The sequence below is a fragment of the Phycodurus eques genome, chromosome 21, assembly GCF_024500275.1.
Source record: "Phycodurus eques isolate BA_2022a chromosome 21, UOR_Pequ_1.1, whole genome shotgun sequence".
Lineage (NCBI taxonomy): Eukaryota > Metazoa > Chordata > Actinopteri > Syngnathiformes > Syngnathidae > Phycodurus > Phycodurus eques.
In genome coordinates, this window is record NC_084545.1 from 9,018,007 (window position 1) to 9,043,780 (window position 25,774).

The 25,774-nt window shown below is 39.7% G+C and overlaps 2 protein-coding genes across 2 annotated transcripts in view; both read left to right on the top strand.

Moving 5' to 3' along the window:
- The first annotated feature begins 7,490 nt into the window (after nucleotides 1–7,490).
- LOC133396846 (cAMP-responsive element modulator-like) lies at nucleotides 7,491–14,545 on the top strand. Its single transcript, XM_061667084.1, has 6 exons — nucleotides 7,491–7,508; nucleotides 7,624–7,738; nucleotides 8,046–8,190; nucleotides 9,932–10,000; nucleotides 12,657–12,765; nucleotides 13,968–14,545. The coding sequence occupies exons 2-6, from the start codon at nucleotides 7,727–7,729 to the stop codon at nucleotides 14,110–14,112; spliced, it is 480 nt and encodes a 159-aa protein (XP_061523068.1). The 5' UTR covers nucleotides 7,491–7,508; nucleotides 7,624–7,726; the 3' UTR covers nucleotides 14,113–14,545.
- Nucleotides 14,546–16,495: 1,950 nt separating this feature from the next.
- prkdc (protein kinase, DNA-activated, catalytic subunit) overlaps nucleotides 16,496–25,774 on the top strand; it is a 37,075-nt gene continuing 27,796 nt past the window's right edge. Inside the window, 26 exon segments of the mRNA XM_061667086.1 lie at nucleotides 16,496–16,780; nucleotides 17,668–17,744; nucleotides 17,815–17,919; nucleotides 18,065–18,139; nucleotides 18,325–18,433; nucleotides 18,542–18,654; nucleotides 18,866–18,965; nucleotides 19,091–19,146; nucleotides 19,804–19,834; nucleotides 19,914–20,071; nucleotides 20,147–20,293; nucleotides 20,402–20,566; nucleotides 20,741–20,909; nucleotides 21,480–21,529; nucleotides 21,611–21,733; nucleotides 21,911–22,060; nucleotides 22,159–22,268; nucleotides 22,675–22,834; nucleotides 22,949–23,035; nucleotides 23,153–23,272; nucleotides 23,461–23,620; nucleotides 23,710–23,819; nucleotides 24,574–24,661; nucleotides 24,802–24,965; nucleotides 25,048–25,200; nucleotides 25,632–25,739. Coding sequence (XP_061523070.1) covers nucleotides 16,615–16,780; nucleotides 17,668–17,744; nucleotides 17,815–17,919; nucleotides 18,065–18,139; nucleotides 18,325–18,433; nucleotides 18,542–18,654; nucleotides 18,866–18,965; nucleotides 19,091–19,146; nucleotides 19,804–19,834; nucleotides 19,914–20,071; nucleotides 20,147–20,293; nucleotides 20,402–20,566; nucleotides 20,741–20,909; nucleotides 21,480–21,529; nucleotides 21,611–21,733; nucleotides 21,911–22,060; nucleotides 22,159–22,268; nucleotides 22,675–22,834; nucleotides 22,949–23,035; nucleotides 23,153–23,272; nucleotides 23,461–23,620; nucleotides 23,710–23,819; nucleotides 24,574–24,661; nucleotides 24,802–24,965; nucleotides 25,048–25,200; nucleotides 25,632–25,739 — 3,054 coding nt within the window. The 5' untranslated portion in view covers nucleotides 16,496–16,614.

Sequence of the window (25,774 nt, forward strand, 5' to 3'; positions counted from 1 at the left end):
GGTTTGTAAAGGGCAAAGTGGCATTCGAGGGGCTACACTCGTCGTTTCTCACAAGCACTTTTCAAAGTGTACGAAGGAATTTTCAGTGAAGCGGAAAAGTAAACTTTGACTTTGGTTTGACTCGCTTGTCACCGCTGCTCTTTGTTCACTTCGGCTCCTTGGGATCCTCCCCAGGTTGGTGTTTTCTTTGAAGGGTGTTGCCGAAGGAAACAGGCGACTGGGGAGCAAATAATCCCAAAAAGTGGCTGAGGAGAATTTTTGTGAATGTGGAACTTTGCAGCAAAACACAAAAGGAGTTCATTTGGAGCAGATGTTGTAATGGATTCCATACATTTTAGCTCCTCTGTCATCCAATACATGACCCCTCGTATGTAATCTCTTTCATGTGTTAACCATAAATGATAAAGCGTGCTTTTTTTAACTCACTAAAGCGATCTCAAACGCGATGCTTTGTTGCTGTAATCAAACACTGTATATTCAGCAATGCTGAGAAGGTTGACCGTTGTTGCGGAATTATGCATTCCTTAAATGCCAGAATTATGCGAAGAGTAAATTGACAATTAGACAAAGATACAGTACAGTACATCTGCTGTCAGATACACATTATACTTTAGTTTTCTCAGAGAAAAAAAAATGCTGATGCAATATTTAGAGCTGGGTAGTGTGCCAAATGTGAAGTGCCCAATTAAACTCTCATGTCTTTGGTTCTTCTGTTACTTACAAAAGTACTATATGATCGTCATCCAATGCACCATTTGTATGCATTGTGTTTCCTATGAGTAATCGTAGAACTATATTAATAGAAAATAATCATGGATAACAAAGGAGCACAGTAAAGTTTCACAACAAGGTTATAACGGGAGGACATTTTATCTGCATGGCTAATGTTAAAGGGAACATACATTTACTTTTTATTGTTTGTATACAAATTGATGGGTCTGGCTTCCCATCAAATTAACTAAGGAAATCTTTTGCGAGCTGCCTATTTCTGAAAATGTGTCTGTGAGCACGCCGTTCTGCACCTCTGCTAATTTACATCATAAATGCCCCCTTATCGCGTTTCTTCACCCATGATTGAGCTTCTAGGCTAAGTGAAGATTCTGAGCCACTTTCAAGCAACAGACAGAGTCCGTGAGCGGCACATACTTGATGGTGGCGGTGGAGGGGGGGTATTTGTTTGGCGATGTGTCCATGAGCCATCCAGTGTTGAATGACTGTACTCATGATAAATTACAGTTGGAGGTAGGTTACAAAGGTAATACATGTGGATGCAGTATCAAATGTCTCTGCATTCAGATTGACTTTGTCCAATATACGTGTGAATACACTGAATGGGAATAATCACACTCACACTCCTGCTTACTCTTGCGATTACTTTTCAGTTTTTGTAATACGCCATAATCTACTGTTCTGGAAGAACCAGAACAATATATAAGGATGGTGGTGGTTTGTCTCGTTACTGCTTGTCGAAAGTGCACATTTTCGTCATGGAGTTACTGCCCTTTGAATCGGGGTGACCACTATAAGCCCCAATATTGAGTTCAAACTGGCAGTGTACTCTGGCAGCTAACAAGACCTCTTTTGTATGCCATTCTTCTTCATATCGCTGGGCTTTTCGCCAATGTCGTATACTTTGTGACTTGTGTCTGCAGGGCCAGTATTTCAGACCCTCATTACTTTTAATTGCATTTTGTGCGGTTACATTTGACAGGGAGCAGTGGCCCCCTTTGTGTTTGTTTGATGAGGAAGATGTAATGTGTGACAGCAAGTACTCATGATTGCAATGTCAGAGAAGCTAACATGAGAAAAGAAACTGTACGCCATTATTCATGCGCCAAATAATGGCCTTGTTCAGTATATCACAGTATCAAGGCAGAAATTGACCTAGCAGGACAATAGAGAACAATACAAAACATATATGTACACTATTTAATTGTACAGTGTTGTGCTGAATTTGGGAAATCGTGATCCTCCTCGCTGATGCGGCAGCTATGCAAAATGTCCGTCTTACGAAGTTATTTTCCAACAGCAATCAAATAAAGCAATAACAGTCCAGGCTGAGTGTATTTTTATTTTGTATTTATTTTATTTTTTTCGCTTTTATGTTTCATGATTGGGCGTGATTGGGAGGAACAGCCCCACCGATCAGAACCTGAGTGGTGTTCTGTTATTGGACTTCTATGCTCACCACGGATTGTCCATAACGAACACCAAGTTCAAGCATAAATGTGTCCACACGTGCACTTGGCACCAGGACACCTAAGTCGACATTCAATGATCGACTTTGTGGTCGTGTCATCGGACTTGTGGCCGCATGTCTTGGACACTCGGGTGAAGAGAGGGGCGGAGCCGTCAACTGATCACCACCTGGTGGTGAGTATCTCTGGGGTTGAGGTCACCAAGGCGGTTAAAAAGCTCCTCGGTGGAAAGGCCCCGGGGTGGATGAGATTCGCCCGGAGTTCCTCAAGGCTCTGGATGTTGTAGGGCTGTCCTGGTTGACACGCCTCTGCAACATCGCGTGGACATCGGGGACAGTGCCTCTGGTTTGGCAGACTGGGGTGGTGGTCCCCCTTTTTAAGAAGGGTGACCAGAGGGTTTGTTCCAACTACAGGGGGATCTCACGCCTCAGCCTCCCTGGTAGGGTTTATTCAGGGGTGCTGGAGAGGAGGGTCCGTCGGGACGTCGAATCTCAGATTCAGGAGGAGCAGTGTGGTTTTCGTCCTGGCCGTGGAACAGTGGACCAGCTCTTCACCCTCGGCAGGGTCCACGAGGGTGCATGGGAGTTCCCCCAACCAGTCTACATGTGTTTTGTGGACTTGGAGAAGGCGTTTGACCCTGTCCCTCGTGGAGTACTGTGAGGGGTGCTTTGGGAGTACGGTGTTCCGGTGTCGTCCCACCGGGAGGAGACCCCGGGGACGACCCAGGATACGCTGTAGAGACTACGTCTCTCGGCTTGCCTGGGAACACCTCGGGATCCCCTCGGAAGAGCTAGACGAAGTGGCCGGGGAGAGGCAAGTCTGGGCTTCCCTGCTGAGGCTGCTGCCCCCACGACCCGACCTCGGATAAGCGGAAGACAATGGATGGATGGATGTTTTATTAATAAGACCAGTTAATGGAGAGTGGGTCAATTTCCTACTGTGCCATTGTGTTTTATGTTTGATGCCCGCAAGTTGCAATTTTAAATTCCAGTTACTGTGTGTGGAATGAGTTAATGGTTCCAGCAGTAGGCTTAAGTTCAAAGGGATATTTGTAACGGCTCATTTGGACACATATGCGATAATGTTCAATGAGGGTCAAAGAATTGGGATCTCTATTACAATGTTTTGGAAGAGTAAGTGTGCTGAAGTATTTTTTAATGAATGTCATTGTGGTATATTTAGATTTTATTGAGTTAGTTTAATTTTTTTTTCTCGTTTACTTTCAAGTGTAAATAGGTAACTCCACTACAGTGTTAGGACACACAAACAGTATGTATGATTCCCTTTTCTTTTATTTATTTATTTATTTATTTATTCCATAAGTGACTTTCTTCAGGTTTCTGATTGGATAGAATGTAGTTGCAGTCGGGGTTTATGGGTCTACTGTACCTCTTGCTTTGGCATCCACTTAACAGCTTGTGAAAGCATGTTTAAGTGGATTGTTTTTAAGCACCACTGATTGGGACAGATCTTTTTCTCAGTTTGAGGTAAAAAAAAAAAACAAATAATAATAATAATAATTTTCTTCCTAAACCAATTACTTCCTCAATTCCTAAATGACAACTGACACAGTTTGTCCCTTTGATGACAATATTAATACCACCCAAATGTTTGTCAAGATTTTCGCATGGACTAATTTGATGGGAAGAACAATTATATGACAAAGTGCCATTAAACTTAATCCAACCATGACAAGAGTCAGGAGATTCCCTGCTGCTTTCTGTCTTCATGTGAGAAATTCTTACAGCATACATATGACCTCATACCCATGGTTCTACTCAGCTAATTGAATTATAACAGGTGTTAAAACTAAACATGTTTGCCTTGGAACTGGTGAATCTATTTCAGAGATGATTTTTTTTTATTATTACAAGACTGCTTTTCTAACAATACTGAGAAGGTGATGAGATATTCACATCTGTAAGTGATTTGTAAAAGACCAACACCGTACAACGTGTACAAGTTGGTTCAGACACTAGCCAATAAGAATGATATAACACAGTCATTTTTAATGAGGTCATGTTTAACTGACTTGTGGAAGAACATAAAGAACACACGAATGGGCTGGAGCCACATATACTGTATTTAAAAATTAATAATCACATTCAATATTTGTTTCCATAATTTATAAGGACACAATTCAATTTGTTTCACAATTGAAAACAGTTCCCTAGTGTGTTGATAACATACCTCTGACATGTTTTTGTCATAATACCCAAAGGATCAAGAACTACTGCATAGTACACTTTACACTGTTGCTGAAATTAGTCTCATGTCTCAACATCCACTACATAATGCAACATACAATGTAACTTTCTAAAAAAAAAAAAAAAAAACGTGACAACACAATCAAAGTGTATGTATGGCATAAACTGTATCGCATACATTGTCCAGTATTACAGATGTGTAAATGTCACCTAAAGTTGCCAGCACCCATGAAAAGAACTCCCATAATGCTTTACTGTCAGTGTGAAGTGGAATTTGCTTGTGGTCAAGCGCATGTCTACATCGCTCTCCCACTACTCACGTCTACAGTGGCCCACATTGTGTAAAAATAATAGGGAAAATAAAAAGGAAGGATTGTTTGAACAAATTAGGTGCCCACGTACAGTAACAGAGCAGAATGAGCTATAGGGCTACAAGCATTCACTGTGTTAGACACATAGCGCACCACACATAATATCTCCACCAACAATCGCAAGTCTCCTCCCCCAAGCAAGATGTCGGTCACAGTACCATGATTGACCAGTGAGAGGCAGTTTGGTGCCACACGACACCCAGACGGACGGAAAACACAAAAAGGAAGAGAGAGTAGTTGTAGAAGAAAAGGTACCGGTGCTTTTTACGTACTGTTCTCTAAAAAGAAGCTGAATGACACAATTCACAACAGGTGTTTGATACATGAATCGAGCAATCATTTTCCAAGAATGTCCACTTTTATGCCTTTCTGTGACTCTTCCAGTGTCTCTCTATATTTGTTAGAGCCTGCTGATGGCACGTTGTGACACTCTTAAATTCAATCTCTATGACAATATCCTGTTTGAAAGGCGAGGCTTTTTGATGAATTGTTAAGTGTCATCTTGGTCCAATTATGTCCAAATGTGAACAGCATGATGAAAGGCCAATTCTAATTAAACCAGGATTGGTTGCATTGGTTGATTCATGGATCAGACACCTGTTGTTAATTTTCCCTTTCAGCTCCTTGTTAAAGAACAGCAAACTGTGCAATAAGTACTTAAATAAAAGAGAAGGTCAAATTAGGTTCACCTGTAAAGGTAATATTGCATTTTAGATCTTTAAATTTCACCCAGAAGCCCTAACCCCTAACTTTTGTGGAGTATGGAACTGTAGAACACAGTGAAGACAGTCATCATCAAGCAGAGAAAAACTGCCCTCTAAAATTTCCAAAAACATGAGAAGAAAAACTGGTGAGGATGGCTGTATTATTCGTCCGTATTATTCACATAACTGGGCTGTGAGTTGGGACAACACGAAAACATCCAATATTTAGAAAAAACAGTGGTACCCCACTATTCGCGGGGGACAGGGACCGGGGCAGACTGCAAATAGTGAAAATCGGCCAATAATAAACGGCCATTATAATTGCATTGCATTTTTTTCCCCAAACCAAATTCTTGAATGAGCAGAGATATACCACCAATAAGTGGTTTCAATTAAAAACGGGCCTTGCCCCCACCCAGAACATCTGTGAATAGGGGAATCCGCAGGTGTCGAACGACATACAATTTTTCCCCAAAGCTTGCAGTAGAATTTGATATTTTCAAGGACTAACAAACAAAGCACATAGTATACCCGTGTGTTACTCTTCCAACTGCGGGTCTCCCCACCCATCCATAATTAATGATGACTTGATGGCAAACAGTCCGTGTACTGTTGCCTACTGTTGGCCATGCTGAACAATTCAAAACAGCAGTTGACAGCAACAGCATTGTTGTACATTGTGTCCCATGTAACACTTTATTAGCCATGTGCAGCTATAACAAGAGGGTTGTTGCTACAAACAGCTGGCCACACAGGATTTAGAAGTTAACATACTGTACGTACATTATGTACAAATTCTTAAGCACATAGCAGCTGCTACACAGTATGAAGTTACTCAGCTGCCTGCTATTTAACTTGCTCATCTGGGTGGATTTTTCCAAAGTGACAATGTTTTTCACTGCGATCTGCCAAAGCACTCACTGTAAGCAAATGATTTAATGTGAGTTGTTCTGGGAGTTTTCTTTCTCAAAATTAGAAAAACTCTTCAGTCTTCTTCATTTATTCTTCGTTTAGGAGCTTTTGTGTCGCTTCCTGACCAGTTTCTGATACATTAACCTTTATTTATTTATTATCTTTTAATTGTGCGCCCATTTTTAAAACAGTTTGCTCGACAGTGGTACCTAATTGTATAATTTGTTCCATGATGATGATTGTGTATTGTGTAGTCACCAAGAAAACAATCGGTAACGCACCGTGCAGTAATGGACTGCAGTGTCCGCAAGGTGCCCCTGCTCATGAAAACGCATGTAAAGGCCCACCTGAAGTTCACCATTGAACATCTTCGCAAGAAGGTTCTGTGGTCAGATGAAGCCAATGTTGAGCTATTTGGCATCCACTCAACCCGCTGTGTTTGGATGAAAAATAAATCAAAAATCCCTCTTGAGCTGGCAAACCTGGTGACAACTATAAGAAACAATGTTTTGCTAGGCTATTAGAGACTTTATTTGTCTTTTACATTTTCCTCAATGTTATGTAAAACCCTTTAGATGAATAGACGAGAAAGGGACTAACACATTGAATAAGTTGAAGGTGAACATCGGTGTTCTTTGAATTAGAGACACCCGTTGACAAAAGAAAAAAACAATGCCAAAGTGATCCTACCTAAGATCGAGTCTGTCTTTGAGCCAGATTACAAAGAAAACAACTAGTGGACAGGCCAAAAGGTCAACATGTGTCCACACCTCAAAACAAGAGTAAACACTTGTATGAATCCAATCTGTGGGTACGCAAAAGAGACTTTTATATTTAGTCTGCAGTTGAATAACAAAGACAGCGGTAGGTGAAATATGAACAATAAGTCACAGCCAGCACTAAATGCAAAAGACTCCTTTCGAAACCCTGTGGTGACTAACAAGTGCAGCTTGTGGTGTTCCTGGTAGGCAATCGGCAATTGGTGAGTCAAATCGGGGACGAGCTGAGCTACTGCTATGGGAGCTACGAGACCAGCGAAGGCTTCTGTTCTACTCTGTCCAAACATTCTTGCTTCAGTTCTGATTATAAATTGTTCAGGGCTGTGAATCAAGGAGGGTGTGTTTGGATATTCATTCTTCATTGCTCATTTCTGTGTATTTCCCACAAGTCACATGACTTTGAAGCCAATACTTTCTGATCTTTGATATTACTGGTTCGCCACTTCATAAAGACATACTGCTCCAGTTCAAGGTGGATGCAATGGGATTGCTCTTATAAACTCCATAGCATTTTCCCAACATTTTGATCTGAGGCCTACGGAAGGCAGTTTCCTAATGGCAATGGATGTGAGTATTTTAGAATTTGTTTCACCTTATATCAGGTCATATAGAAATTCAGATCAAATCAGTCCAAGGTAGCTAGCTAGGTTACGTAGTCATGTCATGTCGTATTTATAGCTTGTTGTCAATACATTACTATAAAACGGATTGAACAAAGTGTTGTTTTAGGTTCTTTATCCACACATAGTTTATACAGAAAAATATTTTAATTGGAATGTTCAGTTGCCGGTGGAAAATCCATCCAAATGAATGGAAAATGCTGGTTGTGAGATAATGATTTCATTTGTTGGTATACTTTCTTCTCTTTCTTTAGTCTCCTCCATCTAACAATTTATCTATTGAGGGCACGCAGCCCCTGTCAGCCATGGCCATGAACTCACAGGCACTTCCGTCTGATTCCACTTCTTCTGATTACTATCCATGGACATACCAGAATCCCTGTTTCCCGGGATTTCAAGGTAAAAAGTGTTTGTACTAGTGTCTCCAAATACGACAGTTCTCCGTTTTGTCCCCTTTAAAGCAAGTACAGTTACACTTTTACACAATCTTCAGAAAAAAAAGCAACTTTACGATAGCACAAACCAAGTAGTGGAAACTCCATTTTATACAAATTGCACTATAACCAGAATTTTTTCAAAACAATACGCCTTTAAAGTAACACAAAAACTTGAGGTCAAACAATCCCGCGTGGCATCATCATCATCATCTCATGAGACATGAGCTTCGTGAGAATCGAATGGATTAACTGTGATGGCACCACAGAGGAGCACTTTTTGTTCCCGACTAAAGATGGCAAAGTGGAATAAAAAGATGAAGGACCTGGATGGAACGAGGTAAAGATTATCCCAAATGTCACTATAAACTTCCTTGTTTCTATTTAATTCAGATATCGTTCAGAAGTGAGGTAATCAGCACTTGACAATTAATCTTTGTAGTTTTTGCAAGCATATCATCATTCCCCTGCCCATCGCTCACCAATTGACACTGGAGTAGTGTTGAAAAATTGCTGCCTGGCAAGAGTTTATTTTTTTGTTCCCGACTAAAGTCAAGCACCAGTTTGAGAGGCTTTATGGTCCTCATATTGCTCCAACGTGGAGTAAAGGTTCCTCTATCCATGGGAAGTGTCTCAAAACAGGATCTGTTCTTGTCAAATCACACAGCGGAAGGCCTACTACTACCACCACAGATGAAAACCCAGAACTCTTAGAACAGGCATTCACACAAAGTCCATCTGGATGGTTGCACTGGATGGTTGCTCTGGAACAACAAACTATCAATTCAGCGGATGCTTCGGACAGGTATATAGTGTAAAGCTTTACACATACCAACTTCAGATGGTTCAAGAGCTTCAAGCTCGAGACCTGGAGCGTATAACCTGTACTCCGCATTGGAGAAGTGAGACAGCCCCAACACTTCTCAAACTGGCACTGACCTGCAGTTGGGGACAGAAAAACTTCTTGCCAAGTGGCAATTTTTGAAAAAGATAAATAAATAAAATAGGAACTGTATACTGACTTTTGGGAAACCCTCTAGTACACACATTGCTTGTCATGGCTCCTCAGTAAAATGTTTCTAGTCATAGAAGGCGCTGTGATTGAGCGTCATCCACATTTTCAAGTCAGCTTCATGGGATAGGCTTCGGCTCCACGTGACGCTGAAATGGAGAAAGAAAATGATTACGAAATGGATGGAAGGCTTGATGGATAGTCATAAAAGAAGAATCGGGGTTTTCCGCTCCCACGACACGCACACACGGTCTCACCTTTTCTATTGACTTTTAAAGCCAAAATGGCCACTCCTGATGTTCTGGCCAAATTGGCAAATACCTATTGCTCCCTCTCACTGTACATAAAATATCAATAAATTACACACATCCATGCATCCAGCCACTGAAAACACATTTAAAACATAAACATATTCTTAGCCCAATAGTATAATTGCCAAAGTAATTTTTAACTGTCAAAATATCAATCAAAAAATACTAATGTGCTGGCTAAAAATGTTTTTTTGTTTTTTTTTCTTTACGTCTGTGTAGATACTCCAGCTCATGGTAATCCGCAGAAGTTCAATCGAGGCAACTTGACTCCTAATGTTTGTTGAAATTGTTGTAGGTGGGGTGGCGGTCCACAAACACAGCCGAGGTCTACAAATAGTCATTTCTGATTTAACACTCAACCAGCTTTCAAAACACTTTTTCAGGTGCTGCATTCTGCTACCAGAATGAAGGAGCGCAGGTTGTGCCAATCGCCATGACAACTACACAGCCAGGTAAGATACAAAAAATACTGCGAAAGAAAATTCATCAAAATGAATTAAATATTTAAGTGGTTTGCATAGTCTTAAGTCGTAGATAACAAAATATTGTACAAACGACTGATGGAAACCACAAACATTAACCCACTGAGCACTAGATTCAGTCTAAAAATGGTGTCAAATATGAAGCCACTAACCTGTATGCATTTCCTACAACGCACACGGATGGTCTCCTGGCGGATGTGCCAAACCTGGATCAGGGCATCAGTAAGCTGCTAGATAGTCATGGGTGTAATGTTGCATAATGTCCCACAGGTGCGTGGGTGGAGTCAGGTTCGGGGAATGGGTGAGCTGCTGAAATAACGTCAACGCCTTTGTCATCCAAAATCTGCTGACATATTCCAGCAATGTGAGGCTGTTTATCCTCATGGAATACCCCAGGCCCAACTGCACTAACATACGGTCTGACGACGGGTCTGGGCATCGTATCCTGTCGCCCATCAGCTATCAGGATACCTCTGGCGAGCACATGGAAGTCTTAAGTGGCCTTTCAAGGATTTGCCGACCCAGATCATCATTTACCCGTCGTTCTCCACAACCTCCTACGCGATGCTCGCATCTGTCACATGCTCATGTGAACCTACTGTCATCTGTGAAGGGAATAGGGCAAGTGGTTTTGCAGATTGGGCAGAATCACAATGCACACAACTGGCCTTTTGGGTCAACTTGACTTGGGCATTGCTCCTCTACAGCCCATCTCGACCTCCCCTGGCGCACTGACCTGTTGCCTAGTGTCTCCTCCATGCTCTGACCACAGCACGAACTGATTTGCCATCTTGGCGGAGCAAATTCTGTGTACTGCAGATACTACCACACAGTACCACGACTGGTGAAGGCGCTGGAAGAATGTAAAACTAGCTAAAATCAGTGATAAAATATCAGGAGAGAGAAATGGTCTGTGCCCGCCACTTATGAATATAAAGCCCGTCATTAATACTTAAGTCTTAGAATATTTCCTGTTGTTTACACGTACTGCTCATCCCATTTGCACAACAGCAGTTGAAATTGATTTACGATTGTTATACTGTAGCTTTCTGACTGCTGTTTTATATCCTGGAAGTGTAATTGACTTGAAATGAATAGGTATAAATGTAAAGTAAATATAAGTACAATGGGTACGGAAAGTATTCAGACCCCCTTAAAATCTCCACTCCTTTGTTACATTGCAGCCATTTAGTAAAATCATTGAAGTTCATTTTCTTTCCTCATTAATGGACACACAGCACCCCATATTGACAGAAAAAAAACAGAATTGTTGACATTTTTGCAGATTTATTAAAAAGAAATAGGAATAACTGAAATATCACACAGCCATAAGTATTCAGACCCTTTGCTGTGCCACTCATATATTAAACTCGGGTGCTGTCCATTTCTTCTGATCATCCTTGAGATGGTTCTACACCTTCATCCTCCTTCACTTGTCCACATGCAAACTTTGTTTTTTTGTCCTTAAAAACAGAGCTTTTGGAAAACTCCAGTCAGAGTGAAGACGTTCTTGTTCAGAGAGACTCAACTGTAATACTCATGTTCGATTATTGATGTTGTCTCTTGCTGATTTTAAACGTAATGCACATCTAGGAATGGAGGAGTCAGATTGTGCAGCAGCGCATCCAAGTCTGCGGATGCTGCTTTGAGTTTAAATTACCTGATCCACGCTGTCTTGTATCTGTGATCGAAGGTCACTCTTTTTTGGGTTGTGACTTTAACCGGATCATTTTAACTTACCTTTTAAGCTTCATATTTGTTGTATTGTGTGTTATTGCTTCTTTGTGTTTTGTACGGTGTACTTGATTATTTTATTATTATTTAACCTTTAGGCCTTGTTTGATTTTATACCCTTTCAACTGGCAGACATAATCTTGTCATTTTTTAGATTTGCTTGTGTTTTTGCCCTTTCACAACATAAAGCTTTTAAATAACATGAATTCTTGTCATTAATATAAAATATCCAGCCATTTTTATGTTGAACCCTTGAAATTGCAGTTTGAATGATATAATCTGGTAGAAAATGAGTGGAGTCTAGAATGACAATTCCAGTAATTGTATGATTCAATCAAGTAAATAACAAGGAATTTAAAAAAAAAAAAACTAATCATTGTAATGGGTTTCAATTGGCCCAAATGGACAAGGTTCATTAAAGCATATTAATGATATATTTATTGGAAATTAAAATCTGACCATCCATCCATCCATCCATCCATCCTCTGAGCCGCTTCTCCTCACTAGGGTCGCGGGGGTGCTGAAGCCTATCCCAGCTGTCATCGGGCAGGAGGCGGGGTACACCCTGAACTGGTTGCCAGCCAATCGCAGAAATCTGACAATATCTCCACCCCTTGAAAGTTTCCTTATATTGCATTAACACATCTTTTAAAAAAAAACAAAGATGCAAGGTGCACACAAATGCCCAACATAGAGTCCAGAGTGTTGAATTGATACATTTCTTTGTATGCAGTTTAGTGGCGCAGTAACAACATGTGGCAGCGAAAAACTTTACTCTGATTGTTTAGTTGAATGATGATGAGTGCAATTAGTGTTTTCAGCATACATTTTTTTTCTGCATAAATAGAGTACAAATAACCTGCTGTGTTTACCATCTCTGCTGGCTCCCCAGGTGACCTGACAGCCTCCCAGCTACAATACGCTGGCCCCATTTTCACACAGGCTGTGCCAAATGGCAGCGTTCCCCGTAAACAGTCAGAACGCAGCTTGATGAAGAACAGGTAGAGGAAATGTCATTCTAATAAGCTTAGATGATAAATTGGTTGCATTAATCTTAATGGTTAGAATAGCTTATAATAGATCAAACTAGGGTTGCAAATTCTGGGAATGTTCAAAGTTGGAAGCTTTCCATGTTGGAATTTATGGTAATCAATGGGAATAAACAAAAAATTGAAGGCTGGGTTCCTAATGGGGAACTTAATTATAGTTGGGGGAAATACTGTGTATTTTAGGATAATCCTGAATAAAACCAGATCTCATGCAAGAATAGTGGAATATGAATTGCCTGACAGGGTTAGCCATAATGCTTGAGGGAAGATGTTTTTTTTTTATTTTCATATTGAATGGGATTGAACATTTTGAGTGAGACTTGGATGGGGGTGCATTTTTTGTTAATTTTTATTGAGTTGGGATGGGGAATGAGTAATAGTTCACTCAGTGTTTGTTTTTGTTTTTCAATTAAAGAATTGATTTGTTTATATTTATGCTTAAATCAGATACCTTTAAATGACCCCCAATTCTCAGTTAATTACCCACAATTCTCATAATCCCCATGGAAAGTTTCCAATTCGGAATATATCAAATATTCCTCATCTTCCCATGGAGATTTAACAAAAACTTACAATCAATTTACCAGAACCTTTGCAACCCTAGATACAACCAGCATATTCATGTTATATGTCGTAAGGTTTTTCTGCAGGTAGAGCTAACGTTAAAAAAAAGAAGAAAAAGTGCTGTTTCACAAATACAGCGTGTAACAATAGTATTATTTTCAGAGGTGCTGGAACGGGGGGCTCGGGGGTACATGCCCCCCTGACTTTTCTTCCGTACGTGCCCCTTTTTTACGCTGTGTGCACCTATGTGAAAAATGTGCCCTCTGTGCACCCCAATTTGCCCCTGAACAAAAATGTGCCTCACCACTTTGGCCCACACACGACTTGAAAATTTTCAATCAGGAGCCCCACCACCTCGTAGACGATTAGGTTTCGGGCATAGAATAAACTAGAAATGCGAGCGCTAATGGGTTTTTTATATGTGCCTTGTAATTTGTTGGCGAATAGCCCAGGTTGTGCCCCACCTTTCGACAAAGTCGGTTGCTCCAGCTCACCCGTGACCTTGAACAGCACACTTGGTAGAAAATGGCAAATTTTATTTATACTTGCTCCGGTTAATACATGTGAATTTGTTTCGTTTGTAACTCTAGGGAAGCTGCCCGTGAATACAGGAGGAGGAAAAAAGTTTATATTCAAGATCTTGAGAAACGTGCGGAAAAGCTTGAAACTGAAAATTCGGTTTTGAAGGAAGAGCTTAAAACTTGGAAGATGCAAGGTCAACAGAAATTCCAATAATTAACTCACAACTGGCTGGAGTCCTTTTGCTGCATTGCTGTGGCTCATATAAAATGTTTATTTTATTTTATTATTGGGACAGATTTGTACAGAATGCACTGAATAATACACTTGAGTGTTTTGCTTCAGTGACCCTTTGTCATGTTAGTTCACATTAAATACAAAAGTCAGCAACTCATTCAGTGACATTTTGACAGATTTCTGGAATTGAAAAATCCCAATGAATAATGCCTGCCATAATGCAGGCAATGGGGAAATTGTCAGTGTATAATAGAATTTCTTATGTATGAAATTGAGTTAAATATCAATAAAGAGAATGAGTTCAATGTGTTTATCAATGATAGTTTCTTAGTATTGTGCAAGAATCATATTGGAAGGATATTGTGAAAAAATGACTTGCTCTAATACAGAGAATACCTGAAATAAACATTTATAAGGGAAAAAAAGAGTTTACACATTTTATCATCTTTGCAAAGAGTTCAGATAACAGATATACCGTTAAAACAGTGTCACGATATCTGGACCAGCCACCTCAAATACAGATATACACCCCCCACATGCAAATGCAACAGAACAATAAACACCACAGCGAGGCCCTGCCAAATAGACAGTGGTGGGAAGTGACAAAGTGCAAACACGTTGCTGCAGTACTTATAGCCAAGAGATTTTTCACGTACAGGTATCTGTGCTTGTGTATTTTTCCGACTTTTTACTTTTATGCCATACATTTGAAAACATCTCTTTCTACTTCTTGCTTTGTCAAAATAGGCTTCTTACTTTTTTCAACCACCACGGATCATAACACCATATGAAAAATACGTAAACAGGGAGAGGTAAAAATCATGGAGGCAAAGGAACCGAGGACCATTAAGGAATACAATCAGATTTGGAGAAGACGACATGTAAGAATAATGGACGAGCTTTGCATTTGGTACCTGAGTCTTCAGTATGGGGACTTCCCCGATTGAATCCACCACTTAATACCACCACTGTCGCGTCGCAATTACAGAAACAATATAACTTGCTCACAACTGTGTCATGCACATAATCTGGAGCAGTTCCGACTTGTTGTTCTATCAAGTTACATGACAAACAATGTCAATAAAATACATCCTATACCAGAGATCCCTATCATTAAACGTGTAAATGTGTGCAGAACACTGCAGGTGTTTTACTAGTGGAATTTGTAACATACTTTTCTTTGACCAACCATTCAGAGATGGACAAATGCTGATATCATTGAGGGCCAATTTAAAATCTGATTGGTAAAAGAAACAAACAGTCCTCTTGTTAATACACTATGAAATAAAGAGAAGACAATTGGAAATAATACAATTTCACGGAACAAACACTAGAAAAGGTTGTGCTTGTAAAAGTCTTTGGGCCAACAGAGAAGGCCTTTCTGACCCTAACCCACCACAGAAGGGTAACATCTTGAAATGTTTTGTTCTGCTATCAGATGTGTGTACACACACCACTTGCATGATTTTATACACCCGAATACTCCAGTGAAATGCAATACGAGCTGTAAAGGACAGGCAGTATACAGTGGAAGGTGGATGGTTGGAGGGTTTAGGTCAGTAGGCCTATGTGTCACGCTCAACACTACCTGCTTTTCATTAAATGTTAAAATCCAAAATGTTGGTAGCTTATGTCATGTTTGTTCCCTGTTGACTACAACTGCAGACAATACAACATTAATTTCACTTTACCTTTGATTATTAAGGGACATTGCTAGTGTCATGGTTCATACAGAAGACTTGGATCCAGCGTGCTCGACGCATTGAAGCAAGTGAAGTAAAACGGAGTTCATGACTTGGCTGCAACGAGCAGAGATGTTGATTTCATATCATCCAGTTTGCTGTCTAAAGCACTGTTTGCTAATTATTTTGAATTGGGAAAATCACGGAACACAACACAAATGTCACAAAAATGACATACCGTATACTAAAATAATGATCTTGTCTCGATTTACTTACAAATGGACTTACTACTGTACTTGTACTCCATGCGTGGGATATTCCGTCGGTGAGCAATGTATTTTTGCACGTGTTTTTACAGCTACCAGTGTATGTCACACCGTTACTGTGAAAAATATTGAAACATAAATGGGAGTAAAAATGTATTATCAGACTGTGATTTTTTCTTGTTGTTGTTGTTGCTTGCTTAAACAAACGTTATTAAAAACTACGACTCCTGAAAATATATTTGCGTAGAATCAAAAGTAAACAGCACGATACTGTACAATGAAATGGTCACGTCACATACCACTAGAATGCCGCAAGGAGTAGTCATTGTTCCGGGCACTTTGAATGGTTAACCAAATCTGACTTTTATTTTGAAAACCCGCGAGTGTGTTTCCTGTCCCTAAGTCTTCCGGGTACGAGATTGGATTGCGGCGTGCATTGTTGTTTTGCAGTAGCTTCAAGTCGCTGGCTGCTCATCGATGTGAAGTAACGAAGCGACACTTGTAATGGTTGCTCATGTTACCTTCGGTCAGCTATGTCTCTTCCGCAAAGCAACGCCGCCGGAGGGATTCACGGGATCCTCTTGAAACTTCACGAGTCACTCGCAGACGAGGACACCCGTCGTCCGTCTTTGAGATGTCAAGATCTAGTGCGAGACCTGGGCCACACGTGCATGCTAACACCCACCGACAATGAACTTGGTAAAAAACAAAAAAACGTAGCGCCAACCTGACAGGAATCTTTATTTTCCAACGCCAATGGAGCTTTGCTTATGTCAACAATGAACATGTTGTTTACAGTACAAGTTCAATGGAACAGTCATATAGGTGGCGTTATACAGGGGAACAGTCCTCGCTACAAAGTTTTGTTCAACTCTTGTTCAAGTCAGTTGAATCGAGGAATTTGGACTCAAACAACAACCAATAAGAGTCCAGTTGTATGAAAAGACTTTTGAGCATTTATGCACTTGTCTTTGATATCCATTTTCAGCTTCATGGAACTAGTGTGCTCTCTGTCCTCACTAGTAGTACATTGCACTAGTTGACAAGTGAGTGCCACTAGTGATTTCAAAATTTTTTTTTTTACTAGTTAACATTAGTGTGTCACTAGTAGTGCATAAATGTCAACTAGTGCACAGTTTTTTCCTCATCAGTAACATGTAGTTGTCCGATCATTTAGCACAAGGACCTTCAGCTGGATATCAAGGATGTCGTATCCATGCTCAAACGGCTTTCAATACAGTTGCCTGTTTCAGCAACCACGAGTCAAGTTGGCACGCTTCAATTAGTTCGGATTAATAGAGATAATAATTCCTTTGCTCATAAGCACACTTGAATCGCACTGAAACCGAAGTTGACTAAGACAAAGCTTTAGACGGGTCATCTTATTCAAGAGTGTGGGAAAGTGTCGTGATTGAAGGCTTCTTGTTAACACCACTTTAAATGTACGTATGTACTGTAGGAGTGTAACTTTGCTGAAATATTGGTGACTACTGCACGTGCCAAAAATATGTGATGAAGGCAGCCTCAGGGGGTTGGGGAAATTACTTGTGCAAATGAAAACATTTCCCTTTTATTCTGTCTCGAAGCCTTACAGACATCTTTGCTGTTTTCAAAAGACTCTGGGCTGCTCGCCTTCCTCAAGAAGTCTTTGCCACAAAATGAGGTTCGAACCAAGATACAACTAGAAAACATGTCTCGTGTTGTTTAGTGATGTCATGAAATGTTTTCCCCAGCTACGGGATGCCAGAATTAAGACATTGTGTTTTTTGGAGAAGTTTTTGGACAAGCTTTCTCCGAAGGTCAAAGGGTGGGAGACGACATACGCCATTGACATAAGAGTGAGTCTTCTTTGGACTGCCAGATTATTTAAAACATTACTTTATAGGGCTGATTGCAAACTCCACCACCCTTGAGAGCTGCACGTAACAAAAACTTTGACTAAAATGCTCAATAAAAGAATGTGACTTATTTTCCTTCCTGCAGGACACATGTATGATGGTGTATACAAAGGACAAAATGGCCAAAAGTAGGACTGCGGCACTGGAACTTCTTATTAAGGTTGGTTTTATTTTTTATTTTTTTATCAGACATCAAGCTTTTGTACTGTCTGAATAGCATCACGTCTTTACAAATGCATACAATGTATCCTCTGTCAGTGTTAGTGAGAGTCTTAAAGATAAAGAACTTGGGGATACTGCTTTTCATGAGCCTCAGTCTGGTAATTAACAACTTGTACTCAATAGGTTCTCATAACAACAAAAGCTTCCACTGTGGTGGCGGAGTTGAGAATTGGTGACATATTCACAAAATTTTACAGCGAACTTTGCCAAAAGAGCAAACTTCCAGATTCAGGTAGGTTTTTGACTTATAATGGGGAATTATCAATCATATTATCATTGGAAATGCTTTTTTAAGAGGTGTTATTTTCCTTTTTTTTTTTTTTTTTTTGTTATTCTGTAGTCCTTAGCACCATCTATGAATTGCTGGGAGTTGTTGCAGAGGTTCACCCCAGTGAGATGGTCAACTACTCAGACAAACTCTACAAAGCCTATCTGGGGGAGCTCAAAGAGCAGGTATTGCAGCCTAAAAGACCAGTAAATCCTCTTTAAGGAATTATAGTATAAGCCTTTATTTGGGTAAAGCATCAGTTATTCGCACATTTTCACTATTTGCGACAGAGCTCGGTTACTGTCATTGTGTTGCTTTGTTCAATTTGCAGCATCAATTTGGCCTTTTTTTAGTTGATTTATTTTTACGGTTGCTGTTTACTGTCATTTTTCGCAGATGACTTCTACAACAAAGGAGCCCAAACTGATTGTAGTTGCTGGATGTTTGAGAGGACTTACTGCTCTCATGGTTAACTTCACTAAAACAATGGAGGAAGGTGAGCTCTGGAGCCGTGTTACTTGCATAACCCGATTCGGAAATTTTGCGTATATTTTGTCACATCTCTTTATTATTCCGTTTTGTCTGTTGGATAAATGACCAGTGTGTGTCTTTGACTTTTAGACCCAGCTACATCCAACGAAATCTTTCAATATTCTCTGAAGGCGATAAATCCACAGGTAAATGTCCTTGGGAACGCTATGAACACACAGTGGTGTCAAGGGCTGCCTACTTTGTGTACCTTTTATTCAGCCAACAATCAACCATCCAACAAGCAACAGTCAACCATCTTTGAGTATTTTCGAAAACTCTGCATAACAAAATGTATTATTATAATTGTTAGTAGTAGCTGTAGTAATGTTATAATCTAGTCAGGAGAATGCTTCCAAATACAGTATTCCCCTTTTACAATGACAGCAATGCATTGAGTGATACTGTCAGAAAGGGATTAATGGAACAATATGTTTTTTAATGTGGGTCGAGTTTGCCATGGTTTCAAATAGTGGTGGGCAAAATATGGCCCGGGGGCTACAATCCGTCCCATTTACATTAACACAAGTCCTGTAATAATTGTTCTTTTAAGCTCAATGTTTTTTCCTAAAACTGTTTCAAATAAAATATGCAAATTATTGTTTTATTCATTTATCTCATCATATAATTGGTTAATTGTTTTATTTCAATAATGAAAAAATAAAAACGTGTATTTACATCTTCGTGTATGGGGTATATTTGTTGTATTGCTGTACATGTTCAATCTACTGAACAGTATTTGAAGTATAGTGTGTTGTTAATCTGAAAATTCACTTTGTCAATCACAAAAAAAATCTTTGTTCTAGATGGAAATGAGTCGATACGCTGTACCGTTTGGTGAGGTTACGCTTTTCGTGTCATTGTGATTTTGAAACGCTCTGATTAATAATTATTAATAGCTCTGTTTCTTAAACAGCTGGCCTTAGATTGTTCTCCAGGCATGCGTCCCAGTTCAGCCGTAGCCTCATAACCCACTACAGAGAGGTGTTTGATGCCATGTCCAAGCTCTGTGGTCACATCAACAATGAGATGAAAAAAAACAGTTACTATGCACTCGAAGCCTTCCTCAAGCAGGTGAATAATTTCATTCACGGGATTTTCCACATTGCACCAAATTTCTTAATAAAGCTGTTTGAATTTGTTTTTCAGGTTTCCATGCTCGTGGCGGAAAATATTGAAGAGCACAAAAGCAAGTTGAAGTTTTTCATGCAAAAGTTTTGTAGCATCATAAAGACCATGGAGTCAACCCACAAAGAATTATCCATTGCCATACGAGGATATGGATTGTTTGCAGCGGTAAGTTTGTGCGCATGGGGCAATAGTGAATGTCAGTAATTTTAATTTCCAAGTTCAAATTTGAATTCTGTGAATCATGTTGTGTGTATAATTGTATCTCTTTTGAAGCCATGCAAGAAAGTTTGCCCACAAGATGTGGAGTTGATGTACACAGAACTGATTCAACGCTGTAAACAGATGTACCTGACTGAGTCTGATAGGGAGGACGAAAGCTTCTACCAGCTGCCCAGCTTCATGGACTCTATAGCGTGTGTCCTGATTCACCTGGACAAGGTCACAAACTCATAAACTCGTAATACTTTTCTTTTTATTCAGCTTCTGGCCCTCAAAAAGTATTTTTTGTTCATCCACAATACCACTATTTCTAAAATTCCCCTGCGACTTCACATTGAACATTTCTGCTATTTTGGAATATTGTCTTTGTATGACCCGTGCCCATGACCTCAGGTTCCAGAGGTGTACACTCCACTACTGGAACGCCTCCTTGTGGTGCAGATTGACAACTTCCCTCATTACAGTGAGAAAATGCAGATCGCTTGTTGCAGAGCCATCATTAAAGTGCTGGTGGCCATGGCCTCGAAAGGACCTGTTCTGTGGAGTTTCATTAGCTCTGTGGGTAAGTTGACCTGAGTTCAAAATGGCTACAATGAATCATGCAGTGTGGGTGCAAGGTGGAAGGGACTTCACATAAAGGGCAGATAAGGACAAAAAAAATTCTGAGTAATAATAGTGACAAATAAATGATAATACACGGGGGCCCTCGGTTTATGATGGTATCCATATAAGATTTTTCGAGGCTATGAACAGTACAGAAATAAATGAAAAGGGTTAGTGTTAAATAAACTACTAATTACATTTAGACAACATTTTCAGGATAAAGAAACATACAATTTATAAATATTACTGAAAAGGTAGGTCTTGAGCCTGCTTTGAAAAAAATCCGAAACAAAATCCAAATCTTCTCTGATTAAGATTATTTCTTAGGGCCCGCAGTGTGATTTTTCAGTCTGGTCTTGTGGTTTTAACAGTTCTGCACATTTGCAATTCTCGTGATATAAAGTTGTTTGTTCCTGTTTAAGCCATCTAAAAAAAAGTATCAAACTTTTATTCAGGTGGCAAATTGAGGTACAGATCAATTTTTACATGATAATCACTTATGCTTCATTTTATTTTCTCATATTTTTAGTGCACCAAGGATTGATTCGTGTTTGTTCTAAACCCATCATCAACCCCGAGGTCAGTTTACTGTTAAATGTTCTTTGTTTACGAAGTGGAATCCTTGCACATCTCTTCATAAGTAATTTTTTTTTTCCTCAGGGCAAACATAATGAAAATGATTTGTTTGGCTCTTCTGAAGTTCATATTGGAAAGTGGAAGATTCCGTCCAGTAAAAACTATCTCGCCCTATACAAAGACCTACTAGATTGTGATCGGTTGAAGGTACAATACAATTACTAGTGCTTTTTCCACCACTTCCCACATTGCTTGTTTAATGAACAAGCACATAAGTACGAAAGTAAGAAAGTGGTTGTGCATGGTTGATGAATTCTGGAGTACATTTTGGTTGATGAATTCTGGAGTACATGCTCCTCTCCTCACATTTGTCTGCTTCCACAGGATTCAGGATTTTTGGACGGAGCTTTTGAAAGTCAGAATGCAGCTCTTGTGTCCTTGAGTCGCATTCTTTACGATGAGCTAGTCAAATCGATTCTTCTAATCATTGATAAATTAGACTTGTCTTTGCAAAAAGTCGCATCAGGAGAGGAGGTGAGTGGTTGCCCTTAGTGGACACAGTAACTGCATACTGTTTAACAAACAAGACTTGGTGTGTATGTACTTGACACCTGTCTCCTAATCCTTGTCAGGCTCCAGGTGATATATCTCATGTCGCGTCTTCTTCTGACCCTGCCGCTCATCTTTTGCCCAATAAGATGAAAGACTTCACTGCCTTGATCAATTTAGTGGACTTTTGCAGGTAATGTAGATGCAACACAGAGTTCCAGACAGCAAATAGCGAATACAGTATACTGCATTTGTATCCTCGCAGTAGTTTCACAATGCATTGACCTAGTGATGTTCTTGAAGTCTATTACTTTTTTTTTTGTCAGCTTTAATTTTAACCCTCATCCCAACAACCCAGGATGCGTATATAAAAAAAAATGTCTAAACTATTAAATGCACAGACACTTCATCGAACACCATTCAACCTATGAATGGACATTCAAGCAGATTTCCTTGATGGATGATTGGAACTGTAATTGTATTCCTAGCACATCTGTACAAAATAATAAAGTATATTAAGTGCAAAAGATCATGCCCATGTCCATCCACCTCGCTTTGTTGAAACAACTGAGACCTCTCTTTTGTGTTTGCTTCTGTAGTGAGCTCTTGCTTCATAAACATGTCGAGTATTTCCAGACTTGGATGTATCCCTTCAGCCATAAACTTATCCTCCAGTCAATTCGAAACCCACTTGTCAGTGGTTTTTACAAGTTGCTCTCTGTCACCATGAACATTTCCAAGAAAATTAAGTATTACCAGGTAATTTATCCCCACACAACATTTTTAAGTTATCTATTTTGCTGTTTTGCTTTGACGTGTAGAGTTGTTAAGGGCTCACAAATGATACATATTTAAATGTTTTTTCTTTCACAGGGAGTTGGCCTTAACAGCTCAGCTTCATCTCAGAGTGACACAGTGAAAAGTGCTTGTTTTGGACTCTTCTCAAAGTTTGGAAAGGAGGTAGAAGCTCTCTCAATTAATCAAATGAACTGTGATGTTTAACCCAAGTTGTTTATCTATTAATAACCAAGATTTTCCCTGAAACTTGTGAGTGAAATGTGGTGTCTATCTGACTAGGTCTGTGTGAGAATGAAGCAGTACAAAGATGAGCTGCTGGCATCCTGCTTGACATTTGTCCTCTCACTGCACCACAACATCGTGGCTGTGGACATGAAGGTGTACTGTCCTGCTCTGGAGGTGGGTTCCATCTTTTTATTTGTAGCCTTAGTTGACATGCTTTGCAAGTACTGGGTCGTGAAGCAGCATTTGAGAGAGATTGAGTTTACTAAAGACTAACTGCAACGGCTAATAGTTATAAAAAGCGAGCGTTGTCTGAAGAAAATACAAGGAGACAAACTTCATGCCTTCACTTTTCCATTATGCAGGCGGCTCTGAAGTTGGGTCTTAGCCATGTCCCTTTGGCTAACGCAGCTCTAGATGCTCTGGAAGGCTGGTCCAGCCATATCCCTCTGGAGACCATGCAGCCTTGCTACAAGCTCATCCTCCCTCTTCTGGATGGATACCTCAAAACCAACGCCAGCGACAGTAAGCCTTTGATTTGACAGCAAACCAACCTAATAAAATCTGTTACCATGTTGTGGGTGGAGATAACACTAACCATCTCTTTAACTTAGACAAAGACGATAGCGTATGGGAGGTGATGTCCTCTTTGTCCTCAAGAAGTGACATTGGATACAACCGAGTGATGACAAGGCTCCTGAAGAAGTCTAGCCAGTTTGCTATGGTAGTATAAAGGCTTTTAGCAACCACAGAATAATAATAATAATAATAATAAATGCTCCTGCCATTTGCAATTTTAATATTTCCCGTAAAAAGACCTCTTGTAAATTGCACTGTTCAGCTCCTTCTTAGAGAACAGCAAATTGTACAAAAAGTACTGTAACATTGAACAGTTGGGATTGTGCATTAACATTTTTAGAAAAGGTCAAATTAAGTTCAGCTCAATAGTTTATAGTGCATTTTAGGTTAATCTGAACATTTCACTAGAAAGCCCAGTATTCCTAACTTTTTGCAAGTAGTGTATTTACACTAAAGTTGAAATGTTTAGGCGTTACTTAGGTTATTTTTTTATTTTTATTTGTTTTAAAGAAAAGCACTGTTTTAACACGTCACAAGGTCTAGACTTTATTTCTGATTAATTCAATGCTATCTTCATTGAACCAAAGTGGCTTTAAAAAGAATATTACAATTTTTTATTAATTTGTTATCTTCAACCCTAACCAATGGGGCTTTTTTGTAAAAAGAATATTACTAAGTGAGCTCAACCTTTGAACATTTTTGTGTGTACGTTTTTATTTCTGTTCATTTTTTTTTCAAAAACAAGTTCAAACATTAGCTGAAAAACGGGAAAAACTAAATTACACTATTGCCATTTCTATGCCACATGCCTTGCATGTTAAGTATTCCAAGACTGTACTTTTAATATACTTGAGTAGATTTATGGTAAACAATCAACTATCCTTTATGCATGAATGCAGGAGGATGCTCCTCTTACCATGGTGAGGCTCAGGGTGGTCAAGTTACTCGGTCATTTGGGTGGGAAGCTCAACAGAAACCTTATAACTGGTATGGATTCAGACAGCTAACCCATTGTTTCTTGTCTTGTCATCTTCCATAACATAATGTTTGTTTATTTTGATAACCCACCAAGCAGTGGTCATTTTTATAACATTGTTGGCTGTTTTGGGCCTCTGTTCCTTCACAAGTGGTCTCATCAGAGGAGATGATGAAAAAGTTTGTGGCCTGGGATATTGAGAAGAGGCTCAGCTTTGCTGTGCCATTCCCTGATATGAAGCCAGTCATCTATCTGGACCCTTTCTTGCCTCGGATCAGTGAACTTGCTCTCTCCGCAAGTGACAGACAAACCAAAGTGTGTCCTTTTCCATCATAGTTTGCGCTCAGTTAATACAAGCACAAACACCATATTCTCCTTTGACTGATCTATGATGTAGGTTGCTGCTTGTGAGCTGCTCCACAGCTTAGTCCTCTACATGGTTGGTAAGAGTGCTCAGATGGTGGAGGGAGAGAACCGTTTACCACCTATGTACAAGCTGCACAAGATGCTTTTTCCTGTGCTGCTGCGTCTGGCCTGTGATGTCGATCAGGTGTGTATCACTAATTATAATAATGGTACGAAACACGTGTATAAAGGCGCTGTAACACAGAGCACATAATCAGCAGACTGACCGAGAGCCAGGCTTTTGTAGTTGACCGTTCATTCAAATAATTAAATGTGACAGTTTAAGGGTATGATGGTGGAAAAGCAACACTGAATATACTGTATCTGGTTGTCAAAGCCCTCTATTGATACTGTATTAAGAAGTGATCAAGTAAAAAAAGAATATTTGATGTCTCAGCTAGCAATCGCCATGTATGAGAACCACATCAACCACTGTGGACTTATTTAAAACCGTCAGGTGAAAAAAAAAAAAAAAGAAAAAAAAGTGTGTGCTTGAGTTCACATTTTATAATTGAAAACACAGATTGGAAGTGTGTGATAATGCAGACAATATTTCTAAATGGATATTTTTGACAGGTGACCAGGCAGCTCTTTGAACCACTGGTTATGCAACTTATCCACTGGTTTACTAACAACAAGAAGTTTGAGAGCCAAGATACAGTAGCTGTTCTTGAAGCTATTCTGGTAAGTGCACACATTCAGTAAAGGGTTTAATGATG